The sequence below is a fragment of the Eucalyptus grandis genome, chromosome 11, assembly GCF_016545825.1.
Source record: "Eucalyptus grandis isolate ANBG69807.140 chromosome 11, ASM1654582v1, whole genome shotgun sequence".
Taxonomy (NCBI): Eukaryota; Viridiplantae; Streptophyta; class Magnoliopsida; order Myrtales; family Myrtaceae; genus Eucalyptus; species Eucalyptus grandis.
Genome location: NC_052622.1, coordinates 34,421,079 through 34,448,770, shown reverse-complemented (window position 1 = coordinate 34,448,770; position 27,692 = coordinate 34,421,079). Strand labels below are relative to the sequence as shown.

The window sequence follows — 27,692 nt, the reverse complement described above, 5'->3', positions numbered from 1 at the left end:
TATCGGTGCGTATCAATGCGAGATGGAATTGTCGGCACTCCTAGTCCTTTCCAAATCTTTCCCTTTCGCAAAATGTACCAAAACAACAGCTTGCTCCTCTGTTTCTGCCATCCTGTAATTTTCCTCAACTTTGTGGTCACATAACAGAACAGAGATGAGTCGGTCTTTAAACAGCCAGTTCTGGGTAAAACTACGAAATAAAGTTCAGCTTCCCCCATTCTTCCATTTTTAATACGGCTCGTGCCTCAAGTTCCTCCGGTGTCAGAAGCATAAAACCAAAACACCAGATTCTCCAGAGAGAGAGAGAGAGAGAGAGAGAGACGGGGGAGAGAGGAGGAGAGGGGTTTTAATATTGTGAAAACGATGAGGCAGACGATTATTCTTCTCTGCACTCTTCCAATGTTCCTCAGTTTCGCATGGACATGAACGCTAATCATTCCTTTCTATTTTGAATTCTTCCTGTCTCGTGCTTACCATCGCACAACAGGACAACACCCCGAAGTCATGCGAACCCAACAGCACTCCTTTTCTCAGTCAAAACATTCCTCAAAATTGGCACTTTCTCCTCCTCCTCCTCCTCCTCCTCGGATCATGCCCATGTTGGTTTCTTCCCTCTTTGCTCTTTGTTTACTAAGCCCTGTTCTTTCACTGCCTGCTACAGCAGCAGAATCCATTAACAAACCACCAGTCAACCAAACTTTCCATCCATATAACGAGCTGCACAAGCTGAAGAAAGTCCAGGCTTATCTCAAGAAAATCAATAAACCTGCAGTGAAGACCATTCAGGTATTTTTTTTTTTTTTTTTTTTTTGCTTTTGCTTTTTTTTTTTTCCTACTAATCCTCTGGTCTTTCTTGATAGAGAATTTGGCTCAGCAATGCCGCTTCATTTCTTCTGTTTTCTTTAAAGGAAGATGAATGATCCTTTTGCTTTTCTTTTTGGCAGAGCCCAGATGGCGATTTGATAGACTGTGTGCTTACTCATCTTCAACCTGCTTTTGACCACCCTCAGCTCAAAGGGCAGAAAGCACTGGTACTACTTCACCTTTTATCAAATCACCAAAGAAATTAAAGGTGGACGATTTGAATCTGAATAATTGGGATTCTACAGGATCCACCAGAGAGGCCAAAGGGCAATGACTCAACCACAGATGAAGCCACAGATGAAGTCGCAGATGCTTTTCAGCTATGGGCCGAGGCAGGTGGGTCATGCCCAGAAGGAACAATCCCAATCAGAAGAACCACAGAGAGAGACGTGCTCAGGGCAAGTTCCATCGGAAGGTTTGGAAGGAAGTTGAGGAGGCATGTTAGAAGGGACTCAACGGGCAGTGGTCATGAGGTGAGCGAGTCTCTGCTTACGCAGCGTTTTGTTGTCTGTGTCAAACTGTCAATGATGAACTCAGATATGATAAACAAGAAAGATTGCAAACTTCTCTGTTTTTCCTACTGTCAGAAACATTGCTTAACAAAAAGAAGTTTCTGGCATTGCTACTGCTGGAAACATTTCTTCATAATCAGCAAAGGAGAAAACACAGTGTTTGCCTTCTTTTTTGACTTTTTATCCTTCATACAGCTGAATATACCTATTTAGGCGTTTGTTGCTTACTACTAATCCTAGTTTTACACGAATGGAAGCTGTTGTTTGGCACCAATCATCAGATTATTGAACTGTCTATATTGAGTGGTTTGAAAAATTAAAATCCCATAATTGAAAAGAGGCCCATGCATTAATTGATGTGAGTTACGGCCTAACAACCTTTGATCCAAAACAATCAATAACTTCAATAGTCGTTCTTTGGATAAGTAGCATTTTGTAAAGCAGGAATCTGAAAAAACATCGCTTTCCTTATTACTACAGCATGCAGTTGTGTACGTGAATGGGGACCAATTCTACGGAGCTAAAGCGAACATTAACGTGTGGGCGCCCCGGGTCACTGACGAGTACGAGTTTAGCTTATCACAAATATGGGTTATTTCAGGTTCCTTTGGCAATGACCTTAACACAATCGAAGCTGGATGGCAGGCAAGTGTATTTGATCATTCACTGCTATTTTTCTCTGCATTCTGTAAACCAGACCACAAACACTAGAGAAAAACTATAATTTTATTTGAGGGCCTAGAAAAATGAAAATGTTAATGTTTGACACAGATTTAAAAGAACAGGTTAGCCCGGAATTATTGTTTGTTACTGATGAATGATCTTAACATTCTCTGTAATCAGGTTAGCCCGGAATTATATGGAGATAACTACCCAAGGTTCTTCACTTACTGGACTGTAAGTATCATCTGGCTGGGTCGATCTGACATGAGAAATCAGACGAACTATATCTTTCCGTAAATTATGTATATAAGAAATTTGAAAAGGAACTGAGAGGCGAACAATTTGCAGACAGATGCATACCAAGCAACTGGCTGCTACAACCTATTGTGCTCAGGCTTTGTTCAGACAAACAGAAGGATCGCTATTGGAGCTGCTATCTCTCCGAGGTCTTCTTACAATGGCAGACAATTTGACATTGGTGTAATGGTTTGGAAGGTAAACTGAATGCCATTATTTTGATGTATAGACGGAGCTTTGTTGCTTTTTAACTTGAGATTCTCTATAATCTTGAAATGACATGTGAAGTAGATAGTCTGCTTACCTACACTTAAAAATTAGAGACTTGATCAATATGGCCAATCCCTGCACAGTCAGTAGCAATTATCTAACACGAGTTGCACTGTTGCCAAATGTGCTGATGAGATCCATAAAGAGTCCCACTTTTAAATAAATGAAGTTGACCACACTAGTCAATCAGCTTTCTGGCATAGCTATTCCACCTTTCATTAGCATATTAATCATTTGTAAGATTCTGTTTGTTTTTTCCAGTCACCACTGCAGAACACTTCATGTGGCCTCTTGATTCTTTCCCCCTCTGCATATGAGCAAAGATAATGAATGTGATCCGTCAAGAAGAGCTAATTTATGCTATTACAATAAAGTAGCAAATCATATGATTAGACTCCACTAATGTCAATTAACTATTAATCATCCAAACGAGTCACTCTCAAGACCAATGATGCCAATGCACTATTTGCAGGATCCAAAGCACGGACACTGGTGGCTACAATTTGGTTCAGGCCTACTTGTAGGATACTGGCCAGCATACTTGTTCAGTCACTTGAGAAGCCATGCGAACATGGTGCAATTCGGAGGCGAAGTCGTCAACACCAGATCAAGAGGCTACCACACCTCCACGCAGATGGGCAGCGGCCATTTCGCCGGCGAAGGGTTCACAAGGTCATCATATTTTCGGAACTTACAAGTTGTGGATTGGGACAACAGCCTGATCCCTCCGTCAAACCTACGCATTTTGGCCGATCACCCGAACTGCTACGACGTGAGGCAAGGGTGGAACAGAGTCTGGGGCATCTACTTTTACTTTGGAGGTCCTGGAAGAAATGTGAGATGTCCATGATCAGATCATAATGACTCAGATTGTAGAGAGTTTTTCTTTTTTTCCCTTTTCTTTCTTGCTTAAGCTGTTAGCCATTTCGTTTTGAGATCAATTTATATTTTTTTTCTTCACTAGGCATTACATGGTTTGAGTTGGTATTGCTACAAAATTCAGATATTTCTTTTGTTTTCCCTGACAGCTTGCTGATTGTATCATCCTAGTTTTGGCAAAATTATGTATATCTTGGAGCTATTGAGTGATAATAATACTAGCTGATTTATCTTGGAGCTTTTTGAAATCTCTCTCTCTCTCTCTCTCTCTCTCTTTTCACCAGACATGGTCAGGGTACCTTCTCTGCAAAATTAAAATTCATCCCACTTGCAGAACAGGCCTCAGTAGACATGACAAAAATGCATCTCAGTGGACATACCTCCGTGGACATACTTGCAACACAAAAAAAAATTGAGAATTTGCAGTCGACCCCGGAACAAAAGGCAATAAGCAAAAGCAAGGAGGGTCCTCGCCAACCCAGCTTTTGTCTTGCCAAAACAAAGTCCTGTCCTTATCCTTCACTTGGGAAGAGAGAAGGATCTCAAAAAGAAGCGTACATGAAGGGAAGCTCTTGCCCATTCTTCTTGGCCAAGGGAAAAGCAGGCTCGAATTCTCTCAATCGACTGGAAAAAGTAGAGTTGGTGCTCCCCTTTCCTTCCATTTGAAGTGCAGTAACTTGCGTTCGGTTATGTGGTGGTGGGGCTTCTGTGAATGTTATTGGGGGACTGCCGGTGAAAATGATGGGAGAGAGGATGACCCTCTTTTTTTGACATGGAAAAAGCAAAGCAAAAGTCCCCCATTCTCTTTCTCTTTCCTTCTCGATTCTTCTTGTTGTCTTGCTAATTAATTAATTACGGTGGGAGCGGTGCAAATTGCTTTTGGGAACTATTTAGGATTGGTTACTTTACTTGTTGTGTTTTAGGGAGCACCGACACTCTTCGAGAGTTTTCATATCGTGTTGGATATTTCAACACTCTTTGATATTCTTTGATACTCTCCGCAATTAATAAGTGTTAGAAAATGATCAATTCTTCCTACACACGAGTCCGCAATTTCAACATGCGAGTTTGGAATTTCGACTCGTAATTTCAACGTGCGGTCAATTTTAATTTTTTTTAATAAATGATGAGTCAAAATATAAATATATATAAAATAATAAATAATAAAAATAATAAAGGGGAAAATGAAAAATTTAGTGTTCTCTTCTTTTTTTAATTCTCACTTCTCATATGACATACACTTTATGCCCAAGTTTTTTTTCTTTCTTTTCTTCCAACATGTTTTGACCCGTGAGTTCAAAATATAAATTGCTTATTTTTTTTCCTGAATTATTAGAATTGAGTTGAATTTGTCAAATTGAAAAAATGAATAATATTAACAAATAGTGTATTAATGTTTTTAGCTTAAATTCATTATAGGCTTCTTCTTAATTATTTATTTATTCATGAATTTAAATCAAATTAATTTGATTAACATAATCATAATAAAAATACACATTTAATGTACAACGTGTTGGAATTCTCTATTTTTTAAAGAACGGTGCATTGACATGACATAACATGTTGTGTTGTATGTCACTATAGATGCTACTTTAGTTGTGCCTAATTAAGCCAATCATGTGAAAATGCCAGACTAGGCCTAAAAATTCCCAAAATCTCGTGGTCAGGCCCAAATCAACGTTTATTTGCATCGGATGCATTATGACCGGAGTCCGCCTTATCATCCAGTGGACTTTATCAATGGAGAAGCCTGAGAATCCCGTGCATAGCATTGGGCCCAATTTTTTTTTTAGCCCAAATTTGGTTAGACCGAAATTAAATGCTAAAATTTTCTATAGGAAGGAGATCAAATATAATATATAAGGGCAATTCTAAAAAGAAGTTATTTACTTAGATCCTACTAATTTCATCATTTTGATCTGGCATGGCCGAGCTTGGGCACGCCTAGGGCCGGGGTTCTTGCTAAGCCCCGGCCCTACGATAATCTCAATTGTTTTATGGACATCCCAGCTTTCCTCCCATGCCCATCTTGACAACATTCCATCCAAAATTCAGCTTAAGTTCCAGTTAGTAGCAAGAACACGTGAATTGCAGAACAAAATCCAGGGGGGGATGTAAATTGCAGATTCTCAATCGAGCTCAGCGACTGCAGTGCCGCCGAAGTTTTAACCGAACTCGGCAACTCACTGAGTCACACGCTCGCGAGTCACTGTTTGTGCCTTTTTTTTTCCCGTTGCCCTCTTTTAATCATTCCTTTGGCATCTGGCTTCTCGCGTTTGAACTCGAAAGCAGAAATGGCGGGCTGAAGAGTCGTTACCGCATTCAAATCTCTCATCTCTCTCTCTCTCTCTCTAGCGCGCTCTGCGGGGACGACGATGCAGGGGGAGTCGGTGCGGGCGAAGATGGAGTCCCTGCGGCTGGCGTGCGCGGCGGAGATCGCCGGCGAGCAGCGCGAGATCGACGCGCTCGCGTCGTCGTTCCTGGAGTCGCTGCAGTCCGCGAAGGCCAAAGCGCGGGAGACCGTCCAAAATCAAGGTCTGTTCTGCGTCCTCGGTTCCTTAGGACAGCGCCCGCGCGGCCGTTCGCGCCCCATTCTAGGCTAGGGTTTCGGGGCTGCTTCGTCGCAATTCGATGTGATTTTTGGATTGATTGGAGAATTTGAGATGAAGCTGGACTGGTTTTTCCCCTTTGTCGCAGGAAGGCTGTCGAAGTTGAAGAGCAGCTTGCAGGAAGCGGAGGACGAGCTTGTCAAAGCGCTCGCAGGTTTGCTCTTGACTGCCGTGGTCTTTCTCGCTCTCGGTCGAACTCAAAGTCTTCTCTCCATTGCCCTGTTGATCGATTGGGTACCCCGTGGGAGTACGGTTTTTGCTGCTCGCTGAATGTTAGTATCTGATCTTGTGTAGTTAAGACTCGTACTGAGGCCAAGCGAATGGCGATTATGGACTCTATCTGTGCTGTAAAGTCGAGGCAAGAGAATCTCAGAAGATCCTTGCAGGACCAGAAGGCCAGGAGGGATAAGTGCGCTGCGATTGTATCCCAAGAACTGATTGGTGTGCTCTCTATCTTTGCTTTTATCTACTTTGACTGCAGTTGGCAGAATTCTGAAGTGCAGTTCTTTAAATGTTTGGTCACTACTTAGTTTTCTGACTTTGGACCTTGTGTCAGAATTGTGTGTGTACTGTGTTGAGGATACTACTTGGAAACAGTTGTGTCACCAGGCCTGCTTAACCTGGAAAGATGCAATGGAAGGTTGATACAGGGACATTGTTATTGTTATGATTTCATCAGGACAACTTCTCCTGGAAATGCAAGAATGTGCATTTACGTCTCGTAAGCATTAGGTGCAACTGATATCACATAGAATTCCCCCATTTTCCTTTGCCTGCATTGACGTATTGCATTTGTATAAATGTTGACTTTGGCTCGAATATTCAAATTCATAATGCTTGGGTCTTGTTCTTCTCGTCCTTTTGGCCTTAAAGGACCTGATGTGAATCCCCAGTTAGATTAAACATGTTATTGTATTTTGACAGGTCTTAAATAACTCACATGTATTTTGTATTGTAGATATGTAACTTTGAACCTGAAGAGCAAATGCAACACAGCCGGACAAAAAAATGTTCATGATGTGTTGCAACATTCCGGTTATTGTGTTGTCTAACTGATTTTCTTTGTTTCTTTCTGGTTATTTTGGTATAATAATGATTTATTGCTACTGTTAAGCGTCTCTCATTTCCTTTAAAACATTGATCCTTTCTCCATCTAATTGCATGTTACTCTGTTCATTGAAAGCTTTGACAGCATGTGAAGAAAAGAATGAACAGAGAATTGGACAAAAGGTGGATATACAAGAGGCAATTTCTTGGTACAATAAGGTTCTTGGTTTCCAAATTGAAGGTGGAAATGGTAAATGCAAGCATGTGGGTGGCACCATTATTTATTTATCTTGCGTGATTGGTCTCCTGACTTCTGTTGTTATTGTAGGGGTGAAGTTCATGTTCAATAATATCGATATAAAAAATCCACACAACGTGTACTTTTTCACCATTCGTCATGCAAATGACACGTATACTTGTAAGGCTTGGTTGTTGGTATTGGACGTTTTGCTTGGACATTTAAAATATAGGCGAAGTTGCTGACCCACTTTTGTTCTTTTGCTGGATTGTCTTAGTATTGGAATGTGATCCCCCATTGGATGGCACAAAAGAATTGATCCATGAGTTGAACAAAAGCAATGATCTATACAAGTTTGTGAGGATTATGAGAAGGAAGTTTCAAGAATTTGCAACACAGGGTACATATTTCTCTCTTGTTTCCTTTACATTTTATGCATCTGAGGTTGACTTTTACGACTGCCAACACATGTCAGACCTTTTGCCTATAGATCTGAGCAGCCAACACCGGCATGTATCCTGACTTCATCTATGCGTTCATATAAATGTCGTGGTTTTCTTTCCGTGACATTTGACTACTCTTCTGTTTGTTCCTTTCAAAGTGGATTTTGCACTAACGCAAATATACTATTATCTTATGATGTACAGGAACCTCACCATCAAAAACCACAGTTCATCAAGAGTACTCAATAAATTCTCTGTCTGCTCCAGTTACCTCAGTTTCAACTGAAATTAGTGAGTCTCCAGCAAGGAAGAAATATTATGAAATTGAATATGGGGAAGTTGAGAGAGACATTAAGAAAGTAAACCGTGGTACAAGCACTAGAATAGCAACATCTTCAGGATCCGCATCATCTGTTCGCCGGTCATCTCGAAGGTATTCTTGGATAGAATTTTCGATGTTATGTCTATTTGAGTTGCTAGGAAATACTTTTGGGGCATTCGTGGTTCAGTTTGGTTCAATCTAAACTACATTTTAATAACTTATATATCTGGACAAATCTCATATAAAAATTTCAAACAAACTTATAACTAAACTAAAAACCAAAATTCTGACCCCAAGAAACAAAAATCTCAAAAGCCAAATCGATAACTTCTACTTGTTATCGGTTTGAAATTTTTAACATCAAGGTGAGCTTAAACGTTCATACTGAGTAAGTAGGGATTATTTGAGGTGTATCTTTTCGAATTGCGTGAAACACTCTCATATACGGGAGTCCACCTGCAAATTAATGAGATGTGTTATCAAGATTTTTATTTTATTATTGTAAATGATTAAGCGGGAGAAATGCCCAACTGCTAGCCACCATGTGGAAGTCAGTGGTAATACATAAGACTGGTGATGGCTATTGGTTTGGTCATTTGGTTGTTTCCTTAGGGGTGCCTGGTTCAGTACTTTTGGAGCTTTCATTTACCAGTCAACAAATAGGAGGGGAATCACTTGTCACTTTAAAAAGTGCAAGGGAAAGTGAGATGATATGTGATTATCAATTTGGTGGTGGATAAAAACTGGGAATAGTGGTTGGGGGCCATTTTTCAATGAGATGGCTGCTTGTGCAGGATGTTTTGCATTTAATAGGATTGATTGTTCATATCCGTACTTTCTGATGAAGGAGTTGGTACCTCAGTTGGCTTTGTTACATATAAGCTTTTCAAGTTTCTCTATTTCGGTTGGTATTTTATGTTTAAGGGGTAGTAATACTGGATATCCCTGAACTTTTCCTTGTTGAACTTTTCAAACTTGGTTCAATGTCGTGTTTTGTAAAAAAATTCCATGTCACAAACATTCCCCCACCACGTTGCAGCCACCACCCTTACTGCCACCCATGGACTCAAACACGACCACCAAACTCGACCATTGCTGACCACCCTCACGAATCTCTGATGATCCACCTATAGAGATGGTGAAGATGCATGATTGGTTGAAGAAATTAGATGGCGCAGATCTCCTGGATGTCCTAAAATTTTGACCTTGTTCTCACAACGGAATGAGACACTCGGTAACATTATTCATTCTTTAAGCACAGGAAGGCTCTCCAGATTTTGAATGTCTTGAATGAGTATTGAGGAACTAATCAGTTCGAGCTCTGGCTTGGAGAATAAGCCCAATTATCTGTCTTTTCTTAGAGACCTGTGACATCAATCAGGGTCGTGTGACATTGAATCTTGGCCTTGTGACTTCGATTTGTGGTCAGGTGACCTAGAATCTTGGTCATGCATCCTTGATTTGTGGTCACACAACTTTTGGTGCATTTGAACAGAGAGTTGGGGGGGATCACAGGTCTGTCAACCGAGGGTTCCGTCAATGGTGGTATTTTACTATCTATAGAGAACGAGCTGTGCTGCAGGTCCTTAGTGATGGTTAGATGGCTCTCTGGTACCACTTTCTGTAATGGCCGCGATCTTGGAGGGGCAGATTAATAAGGACATCAGCAGCAGCAGCAACAGAAGAAGAAGAGAATAAAAATATGAAAATATAAGAGGTTGAAGAAAGAAATGAGGTGGCACCCATGTTACTATTCTTGTTAACTCACTGTTGAGGCAGCATGCTATGCAGCCAAAAGCACATGACTAGGATAATGGAAGGATGACATTGAATCAATTTTGAAAAGTTCAGGAACTAAATGGAATAGAAAAAGTCCCAGGGCCACATTGAATAACTGGAAAAAGTTTATGGACTTCCTATGTCATTACCCTTTTGTCATGGTTGCAATGGTCCTTGTTAAACCAAAATAGTAACCCTGCTGAAGGCTAACATTATGTGAATGAAATATCTCAATTCTCTGTTAGTGCCTGTTGACTCCATTTCCTCCTCCCCACCTTAAAATTTGGACTTTCTCATGAGATTTTGTTCAGGTTTTATGACACTCCATGATTGTCTGTCTGTTTCAGGTTAAGAAATAAGGATTGAGACATTTTCCCAGTAATTGTTGATCCCTTCTTTGTCACATCTTGTGACAGGGTCAAGTTATTATCAGTGAGAGGTTGCCTGACAGTTGACGTGTAAGAGAAGATTTTACAGTTTTTATCTCATAATGGAGCATCTTATGAGGCGTATCGGGCTGTATGAGGTCCCCATTTTTTGGTTTGAGGCACTCATGTGGTTGGTCTAACCCAAAAGAACATGTCAAGGCGATGCATAATCACGGAAAGTTGTGGGCCAGAGTGTTACAATTACCTTGTATTCTCTTTGTTACTTACTGCAGTTTCCTGGAATCTAGGAGGGTAGGCTTGTTTACCTTGTTGGGAATGTGCTCTTTTTGACTAATGTCAGGACATGATTGTAAGCTGTTCATTGCCAATTAACAAGAATTGTTCTCTGTAGTTCTTGTCTTCATTCACCTTAGCTTCCTTGCTATCTCACTTTGTATACCAAACCCCTTTGTTCATGTTCTTTGCATTGACATATTCATTTCAATATTTTCACTTTTCATTGGATAACGATTTGGCTATTGCAAACAATATCTGACAGTAATGCATCAAATTAGGTACGCTGTTGATCTTGGTGAGAAATTTTCAGAAAGTGAGTGCGTTCATGCAGCTTATTAAGTGGCTAAAACTAGGTTCTTTGTGGTTACAAATTCATGCGTATGCGCTATTACTGACAATATGAAAGGCTTCCTGGAAGTTGGTTAGTAAGCTCATAGGGCTCGTAATGAGATTTTGATGTTTTTCTGTGACATGAAAAGCTAGCGACAGGGACAAAAAAAGCAAAGCTTGTTTTGGAACAAAAGTTCAAAGCACGGGGTGTTGGTCAAGTAGTGGCATGGATGGTCAAGTAGTGGCATGTATGGTCAAGTCATTTATCATAGTTTACCGGACGATCCTGTCTCTTTAGCTTTCCTATATTTCTTAATGAAAATGACATGCCGAGCTTGCCTATGCTACAAAAGTCAGCTTAGGCAAGCCTGACTTAGTTTTATTTGAGCTCTCTAGTTTTTTTTTTTTTTTTTTTTTTTTTTAACCATTGACTACATGTGAGTGCTGCCAAAACCCTACATGTTTAACGAGTTGCGTCTCATGAATATGAATCTTTCATCTATGGAATTCTCTGTAATTCCACTCATGTTGATGTAGATATTGAATATACACAATTCGATTAAATAACCAGTTCTTACATCTCCTTTGGACTTGATATATGAGAAAATTCTGTGAAAATGCTCTCATTGTACGATTGGATGGTGGAGATTGAGAGAATTATGCTATATCCAGAGTAAGTCTCAGGTGAAGAATTGCGTTTAGGGAAGTCTGAAATGAACGGAAATGGAGTTTTATCTTTATCAGCTGTAATATAGTAGCTTTTTATTTTCGTTCGCCTATGCTTTCCCCGCCAATAAGCCTAATGTTGTGTATGCCCTCTGCAGTCTTGAATACATAACCTTATATACATGGCTCCTAACCACTGTAACTTTACAATAGGTACTTAGAATATCTATCTATCGTCGGAGTCGTCTCTGGATCAATGTACTTGTCTGGTTCCATAGCTTCTTTGCTTCATGTTCATCATTTGCTAGGCTCGAGCAGTTGCTTTCATTGCAATCTGCAAAGTATTTACCACTGATCCCTTCTGTCTTGGGGCTCAGAGCAACATAACAAGTTGTTGATGCGCCCTGCAATCACAAAGTCAGCTCTCGTTACAATCAAACCCGAATTACTCTCTGTGGGTGCGCACGCACGATATGTGAATTGCGAACACAAACCTGTGATATAGTCTTCAGTAGCTTGGATGCAATGAAGTACAGGGAATCTGCATCGAGAAATTTTTCTCGGTTAGGTTTATTTCGTATTCTTGAGTCGTAATTGTCAAATTATTAGATAAATTATGTGGCAACTAGAAATTTTTTGGGCTCGTGAATAGAAATTTCTTTTTAGTCAGTTGAATTTACAAGCGCCTTGCCTGTAATAAAACTTTTATGTTCTCGGACGATTCCAGTCTTCACTACGCCTGGATGGACGGCATTGATGGTAACCCTGGCATTCCTTGCCTGTCATGTGAGTTCTGGTGTGAGACGTGTTTTCACAATCGAAGGAGATTAACACGAAATGACTCGACTCTCGAGTGAGGTTTTGTACCTTGAGCTGTCTTGCCATTTCCTTGACGTGCATAACATTGGCTAACTTCGACTGAGCATACGCACGCGTGCCGTTGTAACTGCACGAACAAAGTAAAGTTGATCGACGAGTTAGCTTTTTCCTATGTTACTGAGAAGTTGAATGAATCGGGTTTTGTTTACATTTTGGGGTTGACAATCTGCCTGAAGCGGAAAGAATCTTTCTTCACCCAGCTGTGAATGACTGAGGAAACGTTGATGATCCTTCCTTCTACGCCTGATTGTGACGCCGTTTCTATCATATTCTCTAGTAGCATTTCCGTCAGTAGATAATGTCCTGCCAAAATGATTTCCCCCAATTAGAACTCGATTAAGATATGTAAATCAACTAGAAAAAGGTTCTTAGCATGTAATCAACTCAACTTAGATACTGTGCTGGTTTGATAGGAGATTGATTCATTACCTAAGTAATTTGTTGCGAATGTCATCTCGATCTTCTCCTCCGAAAACTCCAACTTTTGGGAGAATACTCCTGCGTTGTTTCTGGAAAAAACATTTCGCATCTTCCATTTACCATTTATTGAAACGTAAAATGCCAGTGCGGAAATATTAATTATAAGCAAAAGTAGGAAGCATACATTAGTATATTCAGTGGCAGCCCAAGAGACAAGAATTCGGCACAGAATCTTCTAATGGAAGTGAAGGAGCTGAGATCGACCTCCAACAATATGATTTTGGCGTTTGGAGATTCCTGCAAAATCTTGTCTTTCACTTCAGCTGCTTTTCTCAAGTTCCTTGCTGGTAGTACTATTCTGACCCCTCTCTTGGCTAACACTCTCGCCGTTTCTGCTCCAATTCCTGATGTAGCCCCTTCACGATCCAAATTACAAAGGCAAAATCAGTTTCTGATCTTGTCTATATAAAAGCAAGCGATTTGGGTTGTAGGAAAACATAGATGTCAGTCTAATAACATCTGTAATATGAAGGAGTTTTCAAATGGAGAAAAAAGAGGAAGGCACATGCTAGGAGGCTTAGCAGATATGGTACAAAAAGCAAGTGATCTGGTGAAGAAAATGAAGGAAAAGGATCCTCAGAGAAAAAAACCATATCCTTCTACATTTCCACCCAAAAAAGAGAACCACCATCAATCCATTACTATGCATGTCTTTTTATATTTTTGGTAATCCATCTCAGCTTCTCCATCGCTGGATTATTGTCTGAACACAGCGTAATATCGTCTAATGTAATTATGGTTGATAGAGCTGTTTGTTCCACTGATTTGGCCGAATAAATTATATCCATCTAGAGGCCAAATAGATTTGCTCTCGAATGTAGCTAGGAATGTTCGAAATTCGCAGAGAAAAAGGTCATGACAGTGAAGAAACAATACAATATTCTTCCCTGAACATGTGGAGAGAGAGAGAGAGAGAGAGAGAGAGAGAGCTGAAAAACCCTCGGAAGAAGAAGAAAACATGTCAAGCATGAAGAGAATTATCTCTCAAAACAGAAGCAGACTCCAACCCATAACAATGAATATACCATAAGAAACAAGACAATATTCTTCCCTGAATATGGAGAGAGAGAGAGAGAGAGAGAGAGAGAGAGCTCTAAAACTCTTGGACGAAGAAGAAAAACATGTCAAGCAAGAAGAGAATTATCTCTCGAAGCAGTAGACTCCAACCCATAAAAGTGAAAAATACCATAAGAAACTATACAATATTCTTCCCTGAATGAGAGAGAGAGAGAGAGAGAGAGATGTCAAGCAAGAAGAGAATTATCTTTCAAAGCAGAAGCAGACTCCAACCCATGGAAAGCAAAAGAGTGTCATGAACAGCCTCCCCACCCCAACAAAGAATAAGAAAGAAACCAGAAGATAACTCCTGTTTTTTTGTATGAAGATGAGCAAGAGTGTGATCAGAGACGAACCAACCTGTGATGATGGCAGTGAGGTGAGAAGGAAGCAAGCAAGAGCAATCCACAGTGACTTGCTCAGCGGTGGCATTAGAGCCATACCCGCTCGGGCCTGCGATTCCTGCCAAGTACCTCAAAGTCTCCTTCATGAAGATGTAGCTTAAAAGCTCCACAAACCGAGACACCAGTTTTTGCAGAGAGAAGCCAGGCACATACAGTGGATTTATAATGTTCTGAATATAGTCCATCGTTTGTTTGACCGGGCTCCCCTATGTGTATTGTGGCGTAAGCCTCAAACCAATGAACACACAACCCTAAGTAAGTCAGAGTGCCTAACTCACTTTTTGTTAGTGACCCTTTTTCTTCCGCTGCACCATTGTCGTATTGTCTTTTGACCCTGCTGAGAGACAAATGATACGTTGTGGTCCATAGACACACTTATTTGCTTTTAGACACACGTATATGAAGGTGTTGCTAATGTGAAAGTGCTTCCATTTTTATCCATAGTCTTCTCGTTATACTCGTCACAATAATTACTGTCTGCCCTTATTTGCGGCCCTTGCCTTTCTCCCGGTGAACTATTTAGTGATTTCTTGTCCTCTTTCTTCATGTCTTGTTTCCATGTATTGAAATGCGTAACTATTACGTGAAGAGACTGTCATTACTCCATTTCTGAACACATTCCCTTTTACTGTAGATGTAATATTTAGTTGGATGTGACTTGAGCGCGGTTTGTCTCCCAAATGACTTGACTTTATTGCTCCGATCTCGTGGAAAAAAATGGAGCCACATTCACACGCTCGAGGAAAATCATACGCAATGATAACACTGAGATCATGATATGAGAATTATGCTAAAATTTTGGGTTTGAATGGTAAAAATATGATCATTGTGAACGCATCGAGTAACTGGACTTTTAAGCCTTCTCTCAACTTTACCAAGATATATCTTGCTGATGAAGTTTTAAGACTTCATAATTCACACAAACAAGATGATTAAGGGTTGGATTATTCCTCTCTGTTTTGTAGGTACAACACACTGATTGGCCCATAAATTCATGATGTGCCTTTTGAAACAAATAAAATTAGGTTACCCCACATATGAAATTCAAAGGACGAGTTAAAAGTTTGGACAATTAACTTGTCACATCACACCTAGCAAAGCAAAGTTTCAAGTAAAAGTTCTGAATGTATCTTTTTTTCTATTAAAGCCATTAAATTGGCTCACGGTCATCCAACAAATGCAGTGTGAAAACTCCATACCATTTCTCACTATTTCTATAGACATAATGCGAGCATCAAACATTCTTATTTCGTCCAATGAGATCAAGATGTAATTTACTTGTGAAAGAGACACAGATAAGATCTCAAGAATGTTTTGGCCCTTAAGTTTGTAACTAGCTGAAACAATTGAAGCATCCAAAAGAATGGTTATAATTTCCCACTCCATTACACGTGCATATCTAGAGAACCCATGATTATATCGAACAAACACACACATACATACATATGTTGAGAGTTCGGGCCATATGTGCATGAGAAAAGGAAAAAGGAAAGTGTGTGCCATCAATTCTTAGAGACAAAATTGCTTTTGGTGCGTGCCAAAGCTTGTCCCTCCACGTCTCCTTTTGTCTCAAATTGGCCAAGGGTTTTTGTCCAAATTCTTATACCTTTGGAGAAATGATGGCCATTGTTGGAGGTTTGACAGACTAAAAGAGAGCACTGAGGTTGACCCGTCACCAATTGGAGTACTGTGAGTGGACCCGTTTTGCTTCCCAACTTGAATACACCTTTTTATTTCGTTTGCCACAGCTTCTTGAAGCACCAATCCTCCAAAGCTTCACGTGATCTTTGGCCTTTTGATTTTGTTTGCTTTCATCTCCTGTTGCAAGACCCTTCAATGGGTGGAGGTGCAGACTGATTACAAGGGCACTGGTGCTTCCATTTTCACTTGTTTAGCACGAAAGGGCAGCTCACCAAGATTCAAAAGCGAAGGGTGCTTTTACTTGCCTGTAAGGAAGTAGGGTATATGATTATGACTATGGTTTCAAGAGAAAGAATCATAATAGTTTTGAGACCTTGAACAGTCTTGTCTCCAGAAAAGTTCTGAGGCAAAAAAACCAATATACTTCATTCTTCTGTCTTGTTTTGTTTTGTTTCTTAATGTTTGACACATAAAGAGATTGTTCATCCAGACAAGCTTTGCCATCAATAAACCCTTTTTCCTCCCGTTCTGTTCTTGGTCTACTGCAAATAAAGACATGCATTGCCAACTGAAATTCACAGAATGCAGTTACATGATTAGCGAGGGGAAAAATCTCGTGGATAAATTTTCTAACCAAAACCAATGGCCAAAAGGAAATGGTGAAGTCAAATCGTTCTTCAGTTTGGTCCAAAAGAAACAAAATTAAAAGAGAACCATTTTTAGTTTTTGTCCCGACAACTAAAGTTACATCTTATCTCTTAATTGATTCTCCTCCTAAATGAAAGATGTCTTTGAGAAGGGAATTACTACCTAAAGCAAGATCATGAGCACCTAACTAAGCGAAGAAAGAAAATGGGATTATCATCCTCTTTATCAACATACACATTAAAGACAAATGAAGTACATAAAGCAAAAGCTTTTATTCATCAAAAACCCTCAAGGACCTTATGGTCCCAATGTTAAATCATGTCCCCCTCAAAACTAAAATGTTCAACCTGAATTAATTCAGTTCAATAAAGCCGAATATGAGGCCTGCCGACAAGCCCTACAATTTCTCCGAGAGATCAATCATGTCAACCAAGCATTTTCCATCATGGAAGATAAATAAAGTCCACTACAAGGAAATCTGTATCATTCTGAAATATACAAGTCACACGTGCCATGTACAAAATCATAGTATGGGAGGGGGCGCCAAAAAAAAAAGGTGGGGCTCACGTAGCACGAGCCAATCACGGAGAAAAAGGGGACATAATCAAGAATCTTCTATGTCTTTCACCAAATATTGGCTCTAGCAGCAGACTAATTAACTCTGAGTCATTAACAATTTAATAGGATAATATTAATCTATGCTAAGCAGCAGACAGCATGAAAAGATTTGTCTTATTTTTCCTTTGATTGGCCCTTGTATGGCAAGATTCTTCACAAAAGGTTGCTTGTCTTCACCTCCAAGAGCATATCAATCCAAAAGGAAGTCTGATTTCGGGAGTATCTTAAGCCAAACATTAAACTTAAATAATTACTAGGTTTATAGCCTCTGGGACATCTTTCGAAGCATGCAATTTGAATTTAAGAATGGACATACCACCTCCACACCGACATTACTTTTGAACCTCAATGAATTCCTGTAAATTGTCATTACGTGAATACTATGAATAATTTGACATAAAAAAAAGAATACTATGAATAAAAAAATCCTGGGTGCGACGAAAAAGTGGAAATTGGAAATTTTTAGTTCGAGAATTATAGCAAGACAGAATCATGTGTTCGCCAAATGTTTCCCGAGTGGATTCACTGTAGAGAGTGGACAGAACCACTTTGTTCGGATGAAAGAGCTTCGAACTCTTGTTTAGTAGTTAACTAGTGAACCAATACGAAAAATTGATGTATATGTTCCCAGCTTGCACTCTCAAAAAATCTTGATCCATGCCCCATGTATATAAAGCGTAGCAATTCTGATACACTTAGTCCCCTCCGATTCATCGATCACACTTTTCCCTTTGTGACTTAACTAGTATTCCACAAGGTAAGTAAAAGAAAAAAACGACTAGATAAAAGAACAATTTTATTCTTAGTCAAATACAAAGATCGCATATATTGCTCAACTGTTAAAAACCCTATAGAGTCACTACACTCCGGCTGAATGGCTGTCGGATGGATCAAGGCCTAACACTACCTAAGACGCGACAATGGTTCAAGGCCTATAAGGATTTGGTCGGATCCACCCAACGCCATACATCTTCCGAAGAAAACCCCAAGATACCAGATTTAATCAAGTCCTGTAACTCTGAGAATCAAGGAAATCATCACATGAAATTTAGGAATTATCAGTGCGTATTCCCTTGTAATTAAACGATAAGGTTAGATGGAAATGTGTAGACCTACCAAACTATTCTCATGGCCAGTGGCCATACTGTATGTACTAGATGTTATGCATTCCCCTAGTCTAGATATGTCCACCATCCATCACAGGAAACGTAAAATCATTGTGAGAAGTCATTCCCTTCAAATACAGATAGAAGTGGTATTCACAAAAGATGTGAGGGGCAAAACTGTTGTTGATTCTGCACAAGAGCCATTTCGATTCAATCAGCATCAACTAACATGTTAGATAAAAATGGCAAACTTCGTCAATATGTACATTTTATGCCCACTAATCTCAACTACGCAACCTGCCTTCATAAGACCATCTCCGCATTTGTAAGTAGATGTGCATCAACGTTATCTGCAATATAATTCCACAGATAAGGTTAAAAGTTACAAGCAGGCTACACGATCAACTTTGTGTGCATTTTAATCTTTCATAATGATGTACAAAAAATCTAACTACCAAACTCAGCTCGAAGCAAGTTTAAATGGAAAATGGGGTTTCCCATAACAGAATGATATCATCAAGGCGGTGATTGATCCACAAAAGGATGTTTATTTGCAAAGGTTAGAGAAAGTAGAGAAACAAAACTAAGTTGGCGTGATGAAGTTCCCCGACAATGCTACCTAGCAGTAACACTCATGTTTTAAGGAAAAGCATGACTGTTGTTTAATAAAAGAGGGGCTTTAACATTCAAAAACTTCTGGAGAAGTTTCTATCACCCTTTGAAGTAGAGTAGCTAGATAGGTATGGTTCATCCTGGTTCACCCAAGATTCTCCACTTGTCTGACCGTCAAATGGACTTTTCCACTATTCCCTCGTGGTGCTGCATCTGAACCCACCCAACATTAAGTGCAAGATCTAAAAGATATAAAGCTCGAAGTTACCTGTTCAAAGGGTATTTGCTAGTTGTCTCACTGACGCTTTGTTCTACTACTTTGAGGCCAGCCCAAGCCAGCACTGCCAACATTCCCAACTGCCTGAACTGGTTCAACCGAACCCTTCACAGTCCTCCCTAGACCCTCACCCTGCAGTTACACATAGGACTTGTTATCAGATAAACAGGGAAGTATATGCAATTGAATTAAGAAGATCTTGTGACTTGAGAGTTAATTTTTATTGATTAATCAGTTTTAGACGAAGATTGAGGAAAGAAGTGAAAGTGACCAGAATTATTGGGTTCAGACAGTACATGCATATGTCAAGCCTAATTAAACTAGACTATTCACCAGTTGAAATTGTCCAACCGGAAGCAGGCTTGCGCCCAGTCAGGGCTGAAGGTGGGTTGAATGAGGAAACCCTAATCACTAGTTCAAATGTTTTGGCCCTGTGTATACTAAATTTGAGAGCCTGCTGCCATGTTTACATGGGTTCAGGCTCACCCAAGGAGCCAAGGATAGAGATGTTTGAAGACCTTCAGCTCCCCTTGCGTGTACAATGAGCACCAGCACAGGCCCATGAATGCCGGAAACCATCCATTGTCAATCATATTGTCCTGGCACTGGCTGTGAATTAACTTGGTTGAACCATGCAGCAGTTACATGAACATGTCTTCCTCCTCCATTTGGTTTCAAAATATTGAAGCACACAGAGTAGATCCTATGCAGAGAGGCTATTTTGTCAAAGTGAAATGGACTTATATCAAAGCAACCTTACAGCTGCACCAAGGCTTCCTTCACATCAGGAACTTGTGAAAAAATAAAAAGAAAAGGCGAAAAGATAGAAGCAGATGCAACAAACATTTCTTAATGATGGAAGGAATCTTATAGGTTGATATCAACAACCAGATTGCGACACTCAGGGCTAAAACACTGGCACCCAGTGGCCAGCCATCAGGCCCAATGAAAGCCAGAGACCTTGACCTATCCAAGAGGATTTTCTTTTGAATCCCAGTCAACTGTGACATAGTTGTGTTCTATAAAATATTTAAATTAATGAAGATGTTTGCCATTGAAGAGAATGTGCTAATCTGCATTGTAGTATTACCTCCTTCCAGCCCATACTTTCGAGGACTTTTCTGGCAAAACTACCAGCTCCAAAAGACATGTTCAGGGCTTCAGCTGCGGCTTCTTCTGTAGAGACAGAAGTTCCAGAAGATCCTACATCATCACCACGAGACGGCAAATTCTTTTGTCCAGGCCCCACACCATAGCCATTATACAACATTCTTCTTGCAGCAGCTCTATCCTTGTATCCAGGTCCTATATACTGGCAACAAAGCAAGAAGTATTTCATAACACTGACCATCTCTATCATGAGGTCCATACAATCACCATTATAGTCCAATAAAAGGGAAGAATGCGGACAAGTAGTCTACATTTTTCATCTATCGAGCAAGAACTTTTTGGTAGTTAAAGTTGCTTCAGACAAGGTTATAGACCAGTCTGTTGCACTGTATTGCAAGTTGCACCTAGATGTTGCAGATTAAATTCTGGGCTATGTTGTTTCCGTAGGTTCATATAGGTCTTCTGCCTTCTCCAGAGTTACACCTAAGTTACATGCAAGTTACATATAATATCATGTGGATTTTCTCATGCAAGAGAAAGAACATATCTTTAATCACTGCTGCTCACTCCACCCACCAAAAAAAGAAAAAAGAAAAACCTCTGACAAATATGGACCAGTTCTTATTTTCTAGAAAACGAGAGAAATTATTTAAAGTATTTTGTCAAGCAACTTGAATGAAGGCCAACACTGCAAAAGCTACAACCATATCTGCTTTGTCACGGTTCCAATAAAATAATTCTAATAATCCATGAAGACATGAAGATCTGGCAGCTGATGGATGCCCATTGTGTACAGGATCTATAGGCTACCCAGACATGATAACTGTGTCGTTGCTAGTCAGTAATATATGATGTGATGCATACTTTGGGGCAAGAGGTGTGAAGCGAGAAATATTGCACATTGGCAAGGCTAAGCCATGAAAGTATTGAGCGTCCTTCATCTGACACTTGGAAGGGCCCTCCAGCCTATCCATTTGCACATAAACTTAAGTTCTATTTACAGTATATTGACTATCAAGGGACACCCTCGGTCTAAAGCAACTGAGCAAGAACAAATCTTTCATTACTCAGATCCATGGCAACCTTCTATATTGCTCATGATGATGTTACCTTCTGCGATGCCAAAAGTTCATCGGGTTCCATATCTGCTACTCTTTTTAATTCACTATTCTTAGTGGATTTCGAAAGGCTGACAGATTCTCCTCCAGCTACTAACTCGGGAAATCCCCAATCTTTCGTTGGATTTGAAGAATCATAAGAAGTCACTGAAGCTAAGTAGCTGGCACTGGGACTCCGCAGCTTATATATTTTTCCTGAAAGAAAGAAATTCCAAGAGATCATCGACTAAAACTCACATGAATGTAAACATCCTCAAAAACCATATGGAGGTTGCATGAATATAACCATATTAGAATATATATTTATGCCTCCATGTTGAACTATAAAGAGAAAGGAGCTAGCCCCGCTTGAAAAGCACTACAACTGTATAAACTGTCACAATCATAAGGCAAAACCAAACCTGTTCTAACTCGTACCAGATCAAAGCGCACTTGACATATTGGAGCAGTTTTTAGAAAACCACCACCGGTGGGCATAGATGGGTGGAGTTTAGCAGATCGTTTGACGAGCCGGCCGACTAGCCTAACCACCTGACTTTTGCCATCCTTTCCCGATCCTCTTACCACTGCCCAGTCCCACAAATCCACAACTGGGAACTCCAGCACAGGCTCTTCTTTCGATTGAATGACTTGACCATATTGAGCTAGCCATTTTTCCTCATCTTGCAAGAGATCTGGGTTGACAATATAGTGCAGTCAATCAGTATCATGAGAAAAAGATAATTACCTTTTTTTAAATTCTGACGATAAACTGGGTTAGAGCAGGTGACACATCATATCGTCACACACAGGGGAACACAGTTCTTAGAAGGCAATGACCCAGCTCTTTCGCCATAATGACAGATTACAGTACAGATGCTTTTAGTTGGGAGCACTGGAGTTGAGGAGTTAAGAAGAGGTCAATCGCCTCCAGAATGGTCAAGATTAATTCAAAAATTGCATGCTGCTTTCTTTAATTATGACCATAGAATTATTCTTTTCCTCTAATTACCTCCAAGAAATATTTTATCTCCAACACAGAGAGAGAGAGAGAGAGGGGAAAAGAGCGAATATTGTATACGAAAGTGCATATTCCAAGTGGTATCAAACTAAATGAAATAGAAATATGGGCCATTCTGGGTAATAAGGCAACCTTGATTTAAAGCGTCTTCATTTGAAACAGATGGAATAGGGAAATCTTCCGGTATCCACTCTCCTTCTTCTAGCTCATAAGCACCGTTAGTATCTGATTCAAAAGAAAAGGGTAAGTCATTCTTTAGGAGTATTCCATTATTCCAATTGTGAAGCAAAGCACTAGAACAAACCAGGTGATGACAATGTAAAATCATTCCCATCACAAGCTTCAGGTGGTGTCATTGCATAACCAGATTCACCACCAGCATCAGTTGCCTGGTTGGAATAGCCAGCCAAATAAAGTTCAATCAGTGTGTCCTCCAACCTAACAGCAGCAAAATACCCACTTCAGCATATCAGGAAGAAAGACTCTACAACAAGAGGCATGCTGCAGAAATATGGTACCATTCTGATGGTGGCTGCGGATCTTCAGAAGCATGATGGACAGCACTGTCATTGTCTGTGCAATAATAAAACACAATATTAATTTTAGTGAACAGATCTGGAAAACCAAGCTTTAACTTGTACAATCCAGTTGCTTCCAAGATAAGTCCATCAAAGGGATAGACCAGGAGCAAAATCAATGGATAGAAAAATTCTTTTGCACTTTGGCCAGACAAAATGTCAAAGCAAGTTTTGTGTGAAAGCACCACAGCAACGGCAAAAAATCATGATATTTCAGCCACCAGAATGGTGTGCTTGGGAAAATTATAACAAAGGCAGTGGCCAATCAGACCCTGCAAAACAGGCCGCCATGAACTTACTGATCTAGATAATTTAGAACATATAACACACACACACACACACACACAATAGTAGGTCAGACCGATGGGTGGTTGGAGAAACAAAATTCTGAAAAAGCACCAGTTAGTGGTTGTTGATGATCTCAGATTCTCAATGTTGAGAGTATATTCATGCCTTACATACTCATAGACCTCATATTAAAAGATCACATGGATTGATACGCTCGAAGTCCCAAAATCCACCAGCACTAACTAAGAGATTGTGAAGATATCAAAGAAAAACTATGGTGCTCTATTAAGCCAAATACTAGATACAATTTGAGTTCTTGACAAAATCACATTCAAAAGTGATAAAGGTGTAAATTCCACCGTTTTCACTCAATTTTAGTGGATTCTGCAATTGGACCATTGAGTTTTGATTACCCAAAGCATTACACTTTCTTTTGCTTGCAATTATCTGCCAATCTGGGGCAAAATGCTGATGTGGCTGACGTGTGTCTGTATTTCCAGAAGCCTCGCCACTGCCACATGGTTGTCATGTCAACATTCCACCGTAAATTGGCCAAATACGAGTCAAAGCGCATTAATTGTGAAAGACATGAATATTCAGTGCTTTAGATAATTTAAATCAAAGTTGAACGACTTAGTTGCAAAATCCACTAAAATTTAGTCACCACTAGTGAGATTTACCAATAACAGTTATAAACCAACTGGCCTTCAGAAATGGTTCACCTGAACTGGCCTCATCAGCTATTGTTTCCTCTTGTTGGCAAGCTTCAGATTCATGTCTCAAGATAGAGGAGTGATTGTTGTTTCTCCCATGATGTGAATGTGAATGAGATTTATTTTGAAGGGAACTTACGGAAGAACCACCAACATCACCTTTATCAACCTAAAGTAACATGATGGAGGAGCATATCAAAATTGCACCTCATATAGAAGATCACATAAGATAGAAGGTAAAGGAAAAATTAAAGTAGTTTTCTTAATAATCAGGTCAAGAATACAATGTCTACCAGGTCGGACTTCAGAGGCACATAATTTCCATTTTCAAAGTTGTAATATATACCATCTCTACCGCTGTAGTACCAGCCAGCATTGGGGTCATGATAAAACCCACTTCTGCAGAAGAACAGAGAACAATAATTAGAAAACAAAGGTCAACAGCAAAGACCTCTCCAACTAGACTAAGTTGCCAAAAACAATCAGCTTAATAGCATGATCCCAGCTCTTGAAAACAAGAAACTTCTCATCCTTCCTAACAACATGAGGAAAAACTCTCCTACGTTATAACATCCTGTAGATCAACCAGGATTACTTGAGATTAACTTTTAAAATGAGAAGATTCCGGTAATATCTCCTAGAGAATCAAGGCTCTACATCACTCCAGTATCATGTTGACCTGGTTCTACATCATTTGATGGGGATCAAGGTGCCAAAAAGTAATTATATTAAAACAAGTTTAAATTGTATTATTTTGATGACATGTGTGCAACTGTGCATAAATATTCAACAATGACAATAGTAATTCAACATAAAATGGTAATTAATATTCCATCATGAAGATTTGTCAGCTAAGTGGCCCCTGTAATTACGATGACAATCTAACACAAGCAACACCGTGGCATTTTTCCCATATTGATTTTCTATTAATTTTGCTTTCTGACCAATGCAATACAAAAGGGAGTCAAGGAAAAAAGTGCAGATCATTATCTTGACTTTTGGCATCAATAAAACAAATTATCTTCACATCAAGAAGCCACGTGCTTATAATTGAAAGCACATGAATTTTTAAAATTTTATATCAAGTGTTAAGTGAGCAACCTGGCATCAAAGTACAGCTGTGATGTCTCATCCCAAATAAAGGAGCACTCCTCCTGCAAATCTGCAGACCTCCCCACCTTGGGATCCACTTCTCTCTTTGCAGAGGCTAGACAACAATGACCAAGAGAGTTATCAGGCTTCCGAACGATACGACATGTTTGATTAGCTGAACAATATGGGAAATCGGACCCTCACAAAGTTCCAGGTGCCAACAGTCTTTTGGTATGAAAAGGTATATATGCTCTAACCACTAGGGTCCTCTCAAATTTAAAATATAGTTCTCCCGACCAAGAATAATTTTAAAAAAAAATTATGATAGTTAGTGAAAGTATTATTAGCAACAGTATCACCTTATGAGCTGATTCATTGGCATTGGTTATCACTGAGTCATGAATCAATATCACACAGATGTGGATAAATACTACATGACTCCATAATCCCAGCAACTTCTTAAACACACAGAGGAGCCGTGCACAAGCTAAGACACATATGGTTTCCATTGAGACCATAGTGAAGAGCTTCAGTAAAGTCAAATGCTAAATTATACCGACATTAAGCAGAAAACAGCTCACAACAGGTCCCAAAACAAAATCACTCAGCTTCAATAAAGACCTAATACATACCTAAACTCAAAAAGTGCTACAAAAAATTGGCAACACTAAGCAGCTCAAAGCACTCAAGAATGTCAAAGTAAAACCACGGGGCTTCAAATAGGCCAATATTACAGCCCTAATATGTATTGATGATAATCAGTCTATATAATCAGTGAAAATGTGAACAAGACTGGCACAAAGAAATGGTTCACCTGGAGTGGCCTTGTTGACTATAGTTTGCTCTTGCTGGCAACCCTCAACTTTAACTCCCTCGATCAAGGAGCAATTACCCTCTCCATCGCAACCTTTGTGTGAGTGTGATTCATCTTGCAGGAAAATTTCATGGGTACCTCCTCCATCACGTCCATCAACCTGGATGAACAGGATAGTGAAGCTTATCAATATTGCACCTTGTAGGGTGAAATGCCAAAGAGGCAACGAAAGAAAGGAACCAAAGGAGCCCCCTGGAAAATAAGGTCAGGAAGATTACATCTACTGCTTCATGCTTTAAAGGTACGTAATTTCCATCCTCAAATTTGTAATAAAGCCCGTCTTTACTGCTATAGTACCAGCCCGCGTTAGGGTCATGATAAAATCCGGTTCTGCGAAAGGTACAAGAACAAAACTGTGACGGAGAAACGAAAAGTTTGAACGATTAACTTCGGATATAGACAAAAGGAAATCTCGGATACATGATAATCATACCAGTACCTCTCTCAAAACCGAAAGAACTTACATTCGCGGCAACGCAAATGGGAATTTCTCAACATCACATTACTTTGCGTGGGACGTGGATTATCTAATAGGTCTAATGGAAGTAATCACTCTACTGAACAAGAACCTTATGCTTACACTTTCATATAAGCACAATTCTACGCCAAGCGCGACGCTATGAAACCCTATGAACGTTTCCTTGGTCGCGCGGTCAAGAAAAACAACCACGTCGACGCAATGTTGACTCTTTACACCAATTACTCTCTCTCCCTCTCCAAACGAGAGCTCCAGTTCAACAGTCAAATCAGTTCGTCTCGGAAGTTCATTAGATCAATCAATCTCGCCAAAGGAAGCGGCAAAGAACGTCCAAGAGCCGGAAACAACGGAATCGACGGCGAGTTCTCCACATCGAACCGGAAAACGCCGAGAATCTCGGCATCCGGTCGAGCGATCGCGCGCTGCTCGCCGAGTCCTCCTCGCGCGGCCGGGAATCGATACGCGAAGGAAGCGTTGAATTGCCAAAGAGCGGGAGATACCTGGGGTGAAAGTACAACCGCGATGCTTCGTCCCAGACGAAAGAGCAATCCTCGTTCAGTTCTTGAGAATTCTCCTTCTTCTCCTCCGCCATGGGAGTCCTTCGTCTGCTGCTCTCCAGTTTCGCTCCGCCATGAAAGAAAACATCGATTTGGGCTGAAAAGAAAGCCCATATCAAAGAGAGAGTGAGCCCAAGAAGGATGAAAATTCAGTTGGGCCACGGATATAGAGGACTTTTGTTTTTGTTTGCATGTAGTAGGATTAATTATCGTAATAATAAAAAGTGAAATATATTGAAATTTGTTTTGCTAAAATTGCCGAATCACCGAAAAATAAATGTTCACTGGTAAGTTGATCGGTTAATTCAATAAAGCGCTTGATTTCACTGACACCATTCAACTGAATCTAATTCCATTTTGTTTACTTATTCAATTTCAAGAGCAAATTCTCGAGTATCTTTGAATATGAATATTAGTCGACATGGATATATACATCATGTTATGTAGTGGAATAATAAGCCTTCAATTATCTATTTCCATTTTATTTATAGAGAATTAGTGTGTTCAGGAGTCGCTAATGATTAAATAAATTGAAATTCTACCATGACTACAAGTTTAGAGAAACCCGAAAGCGAAATC

At 39.9% G+C, this 27,692-nt stretch overlaps 4 protein-coding genes across 7 annotated transcripts; 2 read left to right on the top strand and 2 right to left on the bottom strand.

The window, feature by feature from the left end:
• Window positions 1–205: 205 nt before the first annotated feature.
• Window positions 206–3,728, top strand: LOC104426243 (hypothetical protein). The gene is made up of 7 exons (XM_010039236.3): window positions 206–786; window positions 945–1,031; window positions 1,110–1,337; window positions 1,857–2,021; window positions 2,220–2,273; window positions 2,388–2,534; window positions 3,079–3,728. Exons 1-7 carry the CDS (start codon window positions 505–507, stop codon window positions 3,454–3,456), a joined length of 1,341 nt encoding a protein of 446 aa, XP_010037538.1. The 5' UTR covers window positions 206–504; the 3' UTR covers window positions 3,457–3,728.
• A 1,693-nt stretch (window positions 3,729–5,421) lies between these two features.
• Window positions 5,422–10,719, top strand: LOC104426242 (kinetochore protein SPC25 homolog). 3 transcript variants are annotated; one of them, XM_039305625.1, is made up of 9 exons: window positions 5,426–5,696; window positions 5,841–6,020; window positions 6,183–6,248; window positions 6,389–6,535; window positions 7,278–7,391; window positions 7,470–7,559; window positions 7,657–7,779; window positions 8,027–8,255; window positions 10,340–10,719. In XM_039305625.1, exons 2-9 carry the CDS (start codon window positions 5,861–5,863, stop codon window positions 10,383–10,385), a joined length of 975 nt encoding a protein of 324 aa, XP_039161559.1. In that variant the 5' UTR covers window positions 5,426–5,696; window positions 5,841–5,860; the 3' UTR covers window positions 10,386–10,719. The 3 variants fall into 3 exon arrangements, with proteins under 3 accessions (XP_039161560.1, XP_039161559.1, XP_010037534.1); XM_039305626.1 differs by having other exon boundaries at window positions 5,422–6,020; window positions 7,287–7,391; XM_010039232.3 differs by having other exon boundaries at window positions 5,430–6,020; window positions 10,271–10,719.
• Window positions 10,720–11,615: 896 nt separating this feature from the next.
• Window positions 11,616–14,662, bottom strand: LOC104426240 (short-chain dehydrogenase TIC 32 B, chloroplastic). The gene is made up of 8 exons (XM_010039229.2): window positions 14,360–14,662; window positions 13,068–13,299; window positions 12,893–12,972; window positions 12,613–12,766; window positions 12,452–12,530; window positions 12,276–12,363; window positions 12,079–12,125; window positions 11,616–11,988 (listed from the first exon to the last, which is right to left on the bottom strand). The coding sequence occupies exons 1-8, from the start codon at window positions 14,586–14,588 to the stop codon at window positions 11,815–11,817; spliced, it is 1,083 nt and encodes a 360-aa protein (XP_010037531.1). The 5' UTR covers window positions 14,589–14,662; the 3' UTR covers window positions 11,616–11,814.
• Window positions 14,663–18,507: 3,845 nt separating this feature from the next.
• LOC104426241 (hypothetical protein) lies at window positions 18,508–27,175 on the bottom strand. Of its 2 annotated transcripts, none has more exons than XM_010039230.3 (14): window positions 27,057–27,175; window positions 26,297–26,408; window positions 26,019–26,178; window positions 25,214–25,319; window positions 24,406–24,511; window positions 24,080–24,281; window positions 23,052–23,106; window positions 22,838–22,971; window positions 22,666–22,758; window positions 21,935–22,207; window positions 21,526–21,728; window positions 20,396–20,617; window positions 19,297–19,437; window positions 18,508–18,766 (listed from the first exon to the last, which is right to left on the bottom strand). In XM_010039230.3, the coding sequence occupies exons 1-13, from the start codon at window positions 27,146–27,148 to the stop codon at window positions 19,324–19,326; spliced, it is 1,872 nt and encodes a 623-aa protein (XP_010037532.2). In that variant the 5' UTR covers window positions 27,149–27,175; the 3' UTR covers window positions 18,508–18,766; window positions 19,297–19,323. The 2 variants fall into 2 exon arrangements, with proteins under 2 accessions (XP_010037532.2, XP_010037533.2); XM_010039231.3 differs by having other exon boundaries at window positions 24,122–24,281.
• Window positions 27,176–27,692: the final 517 nt, after the last annotated feature.